Source organism: Branchiostoma floridae, chromosome 4 (genome assembly GCF_000003815.2).
Source record: "Branchiostoma floridae strain S238N-H82 chromosome 4, Bfl_VNyyK, whole genome shotgun sequence".
NCBI lineage: Eukaryota > Metazoa > Chordata > Leptocardii > Amphioxiformes > Branchiostomatidae > Branchiostoma > Branchiostoma floridae.
Window position 1 is genome coordinate 21,334,561 of NC_049982.1, and position 11,748 is coordinate 21,346,308.

General features: G+C 41.4%; 2 protein-coding genes across 2 annotated transcripts; both read left to right on the forward strand.

Moving 5' to 3' along the window:
• Positions 1-274: 274 nt before the first annotated feature.
• On the forward strand, positions 275-5,105 carry LOC118413628 (E-selectin-like). Its single transcript, XM_035817154.1, has 10 exons — positions 275-278; positions 496-609; positions 1,142-1,301; positions 1,603-1,759; positions 2,283-2,511; positions 2,665-2,841; positions 3,033-3,209; positions 3,354-3,527; positions 4,297-4,470; positions 4,759-5,105. Exons 1-10 carry the CDS (start codon positions 275-277, stop codon positions 4,857-4,859), a joined length of 1,467 nt encoding a protein of 488 aa, XP_035673047.1. The 3' UTR covers positions 4,860-5,105.
• A 2,398-nt stretch (positions 5,106-7,503) lies between these two features.
• LOC118413393 lies at positions 7,504-10,832 on the forward strand. Its single transcript, XM_035816756.1, has 2 exons — positions 7,504-8,401; positions 9,102-10,832. The coding sequence occupies exons 1-2, from the start codon at positions 8,219-8,221 to the stop codon at positions 9,462-9,464; spliced, it is 546 nt and encodes a 181-aa protein (XP_035672649.1). The 5' UTR covers positions 7,504-8,218; the 3' UTR covers positions 9,465-10,832.
• Positions 10,833-11,748: the final 916 nt, after the last annotated feature.

The window sequence follows — 11,748 nt, forward strand, 5'->3', positions numbered from 1 at the left end:
GCATTGTCGTCAAGACAGCCTCAAATACTCCGAGTCAACCAAATGGTAAGTGCACTTTGAACTCGTATACACAGCGTACATGTATAAGCCTGCGAATGATTATTGGCATGGATATTGCTATGTGTACCTGTGCCATGTGTCTTACAGCAGAACAACCGTTAATTGTTTACCTTCCTCTGCTTGTCTCTGACAACAGCCTGCTCGGTGTCTAACGGGAACTGTGCCCAGCTGTGTCTCCCCGTCCCCGGCGGAGGGCGGACCTGCGCCTGTCAAGATGGGTGGGTCCGCGGGTCGGATGGACGATCCTGTCATCCTGGTGAGAAAAAATTGCTGCATCTTAGCAACAACAAAAACAAGTCTAAGATAGCAATCATAATCAAAAGCAATATATCAATGACGGACAACATATAAGACAACGTTATAGAACTTTTACTCGGTCTTCTTATTCTTATTCTTTAAATTCACTGTTTTTTTTGTGAATATTCCCGACTCCAGAAAGAACCAGCTGCCAGCAAGGACACTGTCCCTGGTCCAACGTCACTAGTGCCAGCTGTGTTGATGGGTTCTGTGAGTGCTCAAGTGAAAACTACGAGCGATACACGTGTTTTCGTAAGTAAACAAGCCATACGAAAATACGAATACAAGTACCCTGTGTATGATTCCATGTCAAACGACGGTCGCCGGGCTTGGCCTGGCCCCTCGGGAAAACCACACTTTGAAAGGCCGTCAAAACTTTATTCCCCATTCATCGGGTTTACAATTAACTTCAAAGTATTTTAATGTGTGTACATTTTTTATATTCACAGGCTTTTCGCCTATTAATGGAGGTGCCTTATACACTTTAAATTCAGCTAAAAACAACTCAAAGAAGAACTGGAATCAAGTCGCCAAACCACTTGTTCATTGACAAAATTCTTCATGATGTATAACAGTTACAACGTTTATAGAAATCAGTCATTGTATTGAAGCTACATTGTACTCAATGTAAGGAAGTATCTTCCAAATGCACAGTCCCGTACCCTATACTTGAAAAAAAGAGACATATGTATCCCGAATGTTCATTAATCAATGTATGTTTTCAAAATCCTGTCCAGTTGCTATTTGGCGAATCAATGCGTGTGTTTCTTACGTATACCCATAGCGGTTGTTGGGAGCTGTGCAATAAGAAGCGGTTCTCCAACTGCCCAAGCCGAGGCCTTCCGAGATTCTGAACCCAGACAGACCTTCAGCTGTGTCGCTGATGACAACAGCCAGTATGAAGTACACGTGCTGGGTGTGTACGAGGGGGTCGGGCCCAGAAGGTGCGTACAGACCAAGGAACACAATTTATCCCGCTGTATATTGTTTTGGTGAAGGCATTCGGACGAGAAAACATACAATTACAATAACAGAACGTGCGTGATATGCTGAAAACGAGGATCCTTATTTTCGCGTATCTCGCGCACGTTCCTGTCAGAGTGCGCTCTTGCGGCAGTAGATTTCGCAAAGGCGTTGGAGTATGGAAATCAGGGTCTATTATTAGGCTATAACTTGAATAGCCTCAATGAATCAACAACTAGGTCTATTACTTTTATCCTTGACTTCTCACCAATGTCATTTTAGTGATGTCCGACAAGGTAACACGGAGGCAGCTGAGATGAACGTACACGTCTCCGTAGGTCAGGTCTCCAAACCTCTGGTCTTGGTGTTGAGCTCGTACGAGGCGGTCAACTGGGTGCTCCACCTACCGGAGGACGTGGAAGTGCACAAAGTGCTTCTGGTAAGACCTTGTAAAATATCATAAATATTTACATTCCCCTCTTGCGATACTTAGTCCTAGAATTGCCAGAATTCAACATTTTTTATAAAATCTAAGCGCCACGTCCGTGAAGAAAGTAAGGCGCTTTTGGTCAGTCCTCTGGTCTGGTCCTTAAAATTCTCAAGTTGACTTGACCCGAACCGTGAACCCACGTCCCTTGACTTGAGCGGAAGTATATGATGTCGCGACGGTATTTACTTCACTTCATGGCGACCAATTACCTATTCAATAACCATCATTACGCATATAAGATCGATCCAACATTAGGATCCTTCTTATTTAACAGAATTCTGAATACAGGTTTTAAAGATTTTTAAAATGACAAACGTCGACCATTTGTTAGTCTAACGCCATTGCAACTTTCAAGTGGAAAAAATGAATTAAGTACGTTTCAATGAGCACTATGCCGCCCGACATCTGAAATGAATATTATGAAACTATGGTTACTGCATCTGTACAATATCTGTAACAATTGTGTCCGCAGATTGCATATGATATCGACCAGAGTAGTGTGACTGTGCGGAGCGGTTCCGTGAACAATGTGCAGCGCCTGTCAGCTCGGACAGGGGGCGTTCCTGCATGTGCATATGGGAAGGACGACGGCGGCTGTAACACTGTCGATCTGCTGATATACATAGGGAAAGAGTTTGGCCCCGTCTCGTCTTTCACCGGTGCCTACAGGGCAGGTGGATGGAACCTGAGAATAGGCCTAGGTATTTACGTTGTTGTTTTTCATTTGCAGTACAGAAAAACATTTCAGAAGGCAAACGTGTGATATCTTTTGTGTATTCCAAACAGATGATAACGTTATATAGATTGGGGGAAAATATTCAACTACATTATCTAAAGGTTTCTGACCATTTCAGCCATACCGTGTCCAACGTTGTCCGCCCCAACTAACGGAGAGCTGAGTCCTACCGGAGCGACCTCCTACCAGGACAGGGCCACATTCACCTGTAACAGGGGATACGTTCTGAGCGGCGCTGCTGTGACGACGTGCCAATATAACGGAACATGGAGTAATGCTGTTCCAACATGCACACGTAAGATGGCAATCAATATTCATAACAAAATGTAATTTATCTATCTACAGTAGACAGTAAATGAACTATGAGGGGAAAATATAACTTACAAATTTGCCGTACAGACATTCCAAAACGGATGTCGCTTCATGCATATTAGTAGCGTGGTTCATTTAGACTATATTGACCAAGATTTCTTTACTTTTATGTAGCAAGACAATGTAGTTCTCTGACGGCTCCAACTAACGGAGCGCTGAATTCTACCGGAGCGAACTCCTACCAGGATGTGGTGACGTTCACCTGTAACACGGGTTACCAACTGAATGGAGTCTCTAGTGTGACGTGCCAAGCTGACGGAACATGGAGTGGACCTGTTCCAACATGCACTGGTAAGATGGCATGAAAAGTAATCCATATTCATAAAACATAAAAAAAAACTTCTCTAGCGAATGCCACTTCATACATAATCGGTAGATACCTTCGACCTTCTTGACAAAGACTTCAACTTTAGTAAAGGTTACTTTATTTCACAGTACCATGTCCAACGCTGACGGCCCCGGAGAATGGCGCGCTGAGTCCTGCCGGAGCGACTTCCTATCTGACCCGGGTCACATTCACCTGCAACCGGGGATATGAACGGAACGGCGCCTCTTATGCCAGTTGCCAAGCTGACGGAACATGGAGTAATGCTGTTCCAACCTGCACACGTAAGATGGAGATTGACCTTACAACATTCAAACTATATATATGTAATTCATCAGTAGATAGTAAAGAAAGTAACAGGAGAAAACATGTATCAACAATGTACAGACCTGTTCTAACGACTGTTACTCCCTGTTACTCCCTGCATAATTATCTGCATTCTCCCTTTCACGCATGTACAGAGGCGACAATCAGGTTTGAGCTTGGTAGCTTGAATAACAGTGTCATTCTCCTACAGCAGAGTACCGTCAGTCATTTATTCCTGACTGTACTCTGCTTTCCTTCCCTTTTGCCGGCGGTGTTACCCGCCCTACTTATTACATATTAATGAGCTTGCCCTTATATGGGCAGTCAGCCGTTGGGGATCGGGCGTTGGCATGGTGAGCAAACAAAGTCATGGTAATACGTAACATGATTGGCTGATAGCTTCCCAGCGGCCTTTGCGAGACAGCTTCCGACAAAATGAAGCCCAAGGAAGGCCTGTTCTCTGATTGGTTGACAGCTTGTTTGTGGCGACAATCATAATACCCGTAGGTAGGGCCTGGGACAGCAGGGCCCCATAAGGTAGTGCCGTTGGGGACCGGGCGTTAGGAGGATGAACAGTGTGGAACACTTATAAAACTGTCTTGTCCAGGGGCAGATCGGAGTGACTAGCCTCCCTATATCTGTATATGGGCTGGAGTTCAGAGGTCGTGCGCCAATTAACTGATTTGACCTCTGGTCCAAATCATCCCTATTACCAAGTTTATTGACCAAGATTGTTTACCTTTTTAGAGCAATGTCCGACGCTGAAGGCTCCAGAGAATGGAACGCTGAGTCCTCCCGGACCACATTCCTACAATGACGTAATCACGCTCACCTGTAACCCGGGGTACGCACGGAACGGCGCCGCGTACACGATGTGTCAAACTGACGGGACATGGAGTAATGCTGTTCCAACATGCACACGTAAGATGATATCCAAAATAATCAATATTCATAAAATGTGACTCATCTATATACAATAGATAGTAAATAAAGTACATTAACGAGAGAAAAATACATCAATGTATCAATAACGTACAGACATCCCTCCAAAATGGCCAATACATGTTAGTGCTCAGATACTTTCACTCTAGCACACCGATGGCTTGTGGTGAAAGGAGGATTTCATTCATTAATTCAATTCTTTCTAAATCATTCTTTTGTTCGATCGTTCATTTTTAACGTTCCACATTCGCAATTTCCTATCCACAGGCGGCCGGCTAGCCACCAATATGGCCGCTAGGTGTCGCCTGTGCATGGACGTCCTGCTGAGCGCTCTGCTGACCGCCATGCTGGTGGGCAGGTGGGAGTGAACCGTGACGGGAGGGTTCAGCTCGGATCGGTCAACGTGTTCCAGCCACTATCCCACAGAGAAGCTAAGAAGAATCAGTCAGCATAGCTTATCACATAGCTCCATGACGTGTTTTTATCGGGTGTAATGTCACACTGACTTAATTTTATGGATGACATCCGCGCGGCATTGATTTTTGCCTGTTCTAAAAAATGTGCCTCATGTCACCCAATATCATCACTGGTCAATCAGAATTTTATGCCATAAGATCTGCTCTCCACAGTAAGGAGGGGGGGCTGGTCAGAACATGGGGCCACGGCGCCCTTGTTAACCTTTTCAAACAAGAATGACGATGCAGTAAAAACATCAAATCATTGTTGAAATCATGGCGATGATTGTCTCTTATAGGCTTACTGGGGCTTATCATGAACATAAGACAAACCAAGCCTGGGAAAGAATGGTGTGGATGTTTAGTGCTATGGTTTAGCGCCATTTTTTGTCCTTTGCTGATCATTAATTTTTCTTCCCTTTTTTCGCCCTCGCACATTAGTTTTAGGGGCTCCACAGGATGTCATCCATAGAATTAAGTCAGTGTGACCTACAGCATTCGCGTCAATAGAGTCACTACCACATACATAAGGTTTCAACTGATATTTTCGCTAATTTAGCAATGGTGTTAAATGTGTTACGAGAAGCTTCAAACCACAGCTTGTTTTAGGTGGACTACGTACCTAATTTTCAGTCAGTTAGATAAACATTTAGCAGATATACAATGTATTGAACAGTAGATATATTGTTATCGTAAACCAACCATCGTTATATACATGGCCGCTTTATTTTGTGCTAATACTTTCTTACGTAGATTAGCCTTCATTGATACATGTACGTACCTCTGTATTGTATTGAGGTGCTGGTCATGAAAGACATAATGTTGGTTCCTGCAGCTGACGCCAGCTGCTCACTGATTCCACGAAAGTGATAAATGTTTCGGTAATACGTAAATCAGGAAATGTGTTATGATTGGGTTTTGTTGTCTACTGCAGTCTCACAAGTACATGTATTTACTAGTGCGTGTAGTGATTATTTCTTTGATTCTAGATTGCCCAGCGTTAGTTGGATCTGCTTATTGTTTTGCTTATTAATCATTTTGTTGTTGTACACCACTAAGATTGTATAGTATTCATCAAGCTTGGCCCAATACACACACACAACACAGGGCCCCATGAGACTTAGAATGAGGGTAAAGGGGTGATGGTGTAATATTTGTGTGCTGGCTAGAGTCCATTCCAAGTCACCATGAGGGTTTTTAGGTGATATTTGTAATAAGTCTGAATTATTTTCAATAAAAGAATACCTAAGCCACAATAATTACATTCTTTAAAAAAAAATTGACTAAGAAAATACTCATCCGTTTGAATTCCTTGAATGAAAACATTTTGAAAGTAACTGTACAAAAAATATCATAAAGTTCATTGTTAATGCATGCAAAACTGGAGAAAAATGACAAAAACCCGACAAAAGTTGTAAAAACAATTGAACACACAGAACAGTATAAACATGATAAAGTTTAAGAAAAGTTCCATAAGAAGGCCATTTTTCACCAATTGTGCAAGTCTGTTTAATGATGTTCAAAACTTCCCTAAATGTTATGTCGCAAAGTAGCATAGAAATACTCAATCCGATGTATGTATGTGATAATTCTCTTTATTACCTACCGTAGATTCCACTCGATATAGTCAAGGACATTACATAGCGTCCTTGATATAGTCCACTAGTAAAGTAGTAACTGAATCTGTTGTAATATAACGTGCATGCGTAGTATTAGACTGTAACTTTAGTTATCTGACATTGCCATACATTGTCACTGATGCAATTGTTGCGCAATAAACCATCTATCTATTCCCGCCATTTGATATTATAATATTTTCTCATTAATTCATATTTCAAATGAGGATTTCATTTGCATAATTGATAATTAATATTCCTCTTTTTCAGTTACATATGTCACATGTTTGAAAGATCACTATCACGCAGTGGAATCATAACATTTAATCAATTATGCAAATTCGCTTCTGATTTGCATAATTAGTATGAAACTATGTCACGTCGATGTACGTTAGACATCCAGGTAAAGATAAATACGCCAAAAGGTAGTTACGCAAGCAGCTTCCAAAACCATATCCAGTTGCTTGAGTAACTACTTTTCGTGGTATGAAACTATGTCGATATTTTCAGATTCTACAAAAATCCCGACAATTCCGTTAAGTCCTTCCTGCCTTGTTCTTTTGAAAATATCAAATAAAACAGGCCCTGTGTTAACGTTACCTAAAAGTCGCAAGGGGGTCACAATCTATACAATACCACTTTTTACTTGAGTGAGCCCAAGATATATAGTTCCTCCAACAAGAAGACACATATTAAACAACGGCACCTACAGTATACCAAACGACCTGCCTTGTTTACCTTACTGCCTTGGTTGGTGAAGGTAAGTAACGTTGAATAACTAACGTTATAACGTTGTGTATTTTGATGAACGTGAAAACTCATAACACGAATTGGAAGCCTACTCAGAACCCCGCTATATTATTGTCGCATGATCAGGAAGTGCAAGCCGTGGTGTGACCTCAGATCATGACAGATGAACCAGCAGCAGCTCTCCACCAATAACGTGCCTCCTCATCACCATGTGCATTGGTGTGCATTTCCGGCCCTCTACTGAACAAGTCTGCACGGGTCTTTTTTGTTGACGTGATTTCGTAAATAGTACCTCGCAACCGGCAGCCATTTTCACAAGGAAGTAGTGAGTGTGTGGCACTAGTAGAGACTGATTTGCGTCTCGTCAGTGTCTCTCTCTGCTAAGCTAAACATGCCGCTGGTGTGTATCTTCGGTAGCCGGCTGTTCGGAGCCTGTGACTACTTCAGTGTGGAGGGGCAGGAGATGTTCGTGCGAACAAAATTCTACCACTTCAACTTCATGCCTTGTGCGCCCGAGGAGAGGTAATCTTAGCCATATACCTTAGGTTCAGTCAGTATGTGCATGACGTATATCTGTAACCTATTATAAAAGGCGCCACAGTAGCCGGACCGCCCCCCTCCCCTTCTTCAGTTATGCAATAATCTATTATAATTTGTGGCTGTGTTTAGCAGTGAAGTCTGTTCTTGTCTTCATAGTAACGTTACCCTGACCAGAAATGGAGAACAATTCACTTAGAACATGCACCCCCGTCACAAATAAAAGAAGAGTTAACCGCTAAGATTTTAAGGAATTAATGTTTTTTAATCACTTTCTATCTGTTTGTTACAAGTCAATAACTTCAGCATTCGCTAGATTCGTTGGTGCGCCTTGTTGTACAAAAAAATTATGCAGCTGTGTTTGTTCTAATGTTGACCACCATTGTTCCCTTTCCTCTTGTACTTGACCGTGCAGTTTCTCTGTTCGTGGCAGACGGACGAGCTATCGACTCCGGGAGTGGTGGGCAGGTCGCTTGGGTGGAGGTGCTTCGGTTCCTGGCTGGGGTCGTCTTCCTCACAGTGATGTGTGTGGCTGTCATCTTCCTTACTACGGTAAGCTATTATAGCCAGGTGTTTTTACTCCCCATTTACCCCTAAGAAATTACAGCATTGATCATGCAAATGAGATTATTTATCATTAACGTTATAACGTTATACATTATTTGTGTGCTTTGAAAGTCCTGTCTACCTAAGTTACTTTATGTAACGTTAATATAATGTTAATGAAATGTTAACAGTCAGCCATCTTGTTCAGATCTTAATTCATTCCCCATATCAACATGGTTGTGCCTTTTGTCCCACTAAAGGCACAAGTCATATTGCCATTGAGTGACAGTTACAATTTATTATTGAAATATGGTGCAGGCATCTGTAACATCATTTTCAATGATGCTGTCACTAGTTATGCATTGATGGGGGGGGGGGGGGCATGTATGACTATGGTAGGGCCTAAAGTAGGGTAAAGGTCTTTCTTTGTTACTTTCTTTCTTAAACATCTGAAGCTTCCTCACACATGAAGCTGCTGGCAAATGCAATCCCGCACACCATGTCCGGGAGGGAACCAAACTTCTGTCTCTGTATCTACAACATTTTATACATAATAGCAAAATAACAGGGACATTGGGGAACAATGATTATACATTATGCAAAAGGTTTTTGAAATTCTGCATATGATTCTGTAGTTTTATTGCTTAGTAGATTATTTTATATCAAAGTGTGGCATGCACTTACTTCAGGCAGAATTCTCTTCCAGGGCCTAACTGAGGAGGCGTGGCCATGGGCACTGGTTGCGCTGTCTGTAGTGGTTCTGGGCCTCGCCATCTTTGTCACCTTCTACAAGCCTAAAGCCAGCGAGGAGAGCAAGCAGGAGTACCTGAACATGGTTGGTCAGCTGGTGGCCCGGCGGTACCTTCACGACCAAATGGCAGCTGCAGCTGCGGTTCACGGTGGCCCCGCCCACGAAGTCGTCGCCATCGAGCAGCCGCCGCCCTATCCGGGCCTGCACAAGGACAATGTCAATGTCACGCCTGCTGGTGTCCCAATGGCTGGGAGCCCCACACCTGCCCCAGGGAACCCCGGTGGTTTCCCTACTCCTGGGAAACCCAATGTTGTGTAAGATCATGGCTGCTGAAGTTTCAAATTCAGTAGTGGCAAGATATTGGACACTGCAAGACAAGGGGCATTTCAGAACCTAACAGAAAACTTTACAAAAATACAGGATATCATTTTACTTTTTAGATAGCTCATTGTGTTTTGACAATAGACTATCTACAGTGGCATAGCATATGGAGCTGGTAGCTACAAATAAAACCTACACCAAAGGTTCATTTCATGTCTCCCTTGGGAATTCAGTGTTATGTTCAAAAATGGTGTTCTACTATGTCCAATTTCTTGTCATATATATTCAAATTAGGTATATAATCAATATAACGCCCAGTGACAAGTATATCCAAACATTGAGCGCTTGTTGTACTAAAGATATTGGAATACAAAATTTACCCATTTTACCTGACAGACACTTCATCTAATGAACCGTTATCTATTCAAGCTTGAGTATGCACACGTGTTATTCACTGATCTGATGTAGGCACTATGAGTACACTCTGCTACCTGCACAATGTAAAGTTGTTAGTGATTCAGATACTGCTTGAATTTGCTTTCAAGAAACTATTTTTGTGACATTTGATGAAAGTACTGACAGTGGTAAGTTTTTCTGGAAGATGCCAAGGAATCTTTATGCTTCCAACGATTTGAAGAGAAATGGGGTTGGAGTATTGTATGTATGTATAATGTTATGTAATATAGTTTTGTGTACATATGGTTTGACATTAGAATTTTTATACAAATTGAGGACACTTAAGCTTTGATCAAATACACATGGCACATTACTAAGGTTTTGAACACATAGATAAATACATCAATTGTAATTTCAAATGCAGAGCAAACCTTAGCTATTAAATGGTAAAAAACTGTTTTGGAATGCAATGGTAACAGCTATATTCTGGAACTTGTACCTTAGATGTACATGTATGTGACATTAGTGAGTCTTTCACAGAGTTTGACATAACCTTCTGTGAAACAGTAATATAACTTTGCTGTGCCATTTTATCATGGCCATGCACAACATTAATAAACAGCTAAAAAGTTTCAACTATGTCGCATGATGATAGAGAATCTGAGTTGTCAGCATGTTGAAATGTATCACATACATGATAATGAAGCATCTACATTTGGCAGCATGTACCAGCCTCATTTGGTACCATTTTTTCCTTTGTCAGTGTTGGAAAAGAGCAATTAGGTTCACTTCCTGTCTTCCTACACACAAAGTAAAGGCCACAAAACCCAATATTTGTAATTTGGTGCCGAATATCAAAGTAACAGTTAGTAGTAAAGTACTTGAGGGATGACTCTTCTTGTTTGGGCGGAGTAAAGGGTGTATTTTAGCAAGCCCTCCAGAAATAGCCACATGATATGATGCCAGGTCAATGCTGAAAAACAAAAACACAGTAAATCCAACAAGAATGTGTGTGCTTTTGTATTACTATATGTAGTTATAAGTAAACTCGGCACAAAAAGTTTTGAATATCAACTTCGGTTGATCATAATTCTGTTGTTTTTTTTTCATCAATTTTAATGTGTTATATATCAATATAAAGCCTGTGTGATTCTCTTTCCAATGGTATGAAATTTATTATCATTATGAACTCATAGAACAAGCATCAGGCCTGCTAACTTGAGTGGGTAACCAAACAAGTGCCAAAATTTCCCCGCTTCTGTTCAACACTGTATCGTCCGGTTGTTATGGCCGTAGGTGACAATGATTCAATCAATCCTTTTTCCATGTACTTTTTGGCATACAGAACATCCAAGTTTACTTTTAGCATATTTGAGCAGAGTATTTTATGATTGCAAATTTATGGAACGAGCACCAAGTCTGTTTGCATACAGGGTAGTCATAAAATAAAGTGCCGCAATCATGTTGAATAAAGGCAAGTTGAATAAACAGGGCTTGTCAATCAAAGCCACTGTTACTCTTTATTCAAGCAAACAATTTGAACCAAGAGGTGCTAGCCATAAGCCGTAGGAAGGCTATTCCATCCTAAGACTGTACTCCAGCATACTGGAGGTAATCTTTCAAGAGACTACTCTAGTCTTTTTGTGACATTTGATGGAAGTACTGACGGACTGGGAAGGGGATTTCTTAACCAAAGAAAACTATTCTGAAGTAAACTTGCCTGTTTGAAGTGTTTCTCCTAAACTTCAAAATATGAATATCATTATCATACCAATATTTTGTCACATGTTAAACTAAATAACATTATATTTCAAAGTTAAACACCATTTGTAGGATAATAATAATCAGATTCAAATTTTCAGCCCTATCTTGTCCTCTTGTTTTT

Bases quoted from the DNA above. Each gene is read 5' to 3' on its own strand.
- LOC118413628 (XM_035817154.1), top strand. The intron at 2,512-2,664 runs GTATTTACGTTG...TGACCATTTCAG, and splicing joins GAACCTGAGAATAGGCCTAG to CCATACCGTGTCCAACGTTG. The intron at 3,528-4,296 runs GTAAGATGGAGA...TTACCTTTTTAG, and splicing joins TGCTGTTCCAACCTGCACAC to AGCAATGTCCGACGCTGAAG.
- LOC118413393 (XM_035816756.1), top strand. From the start codon at position 8,219: ATGTTGACCACCATTGTTCCCTTTCCTCTTGTACTTGACCGTGCAGTT. The intron at 8,402-9,101 runs GTAAGCTATTAT...ATTCTCTTCCAG, and splicing joins CTGTCATCTTCCTTACTACG to GGCCTAACTGAGGAGGCGTG.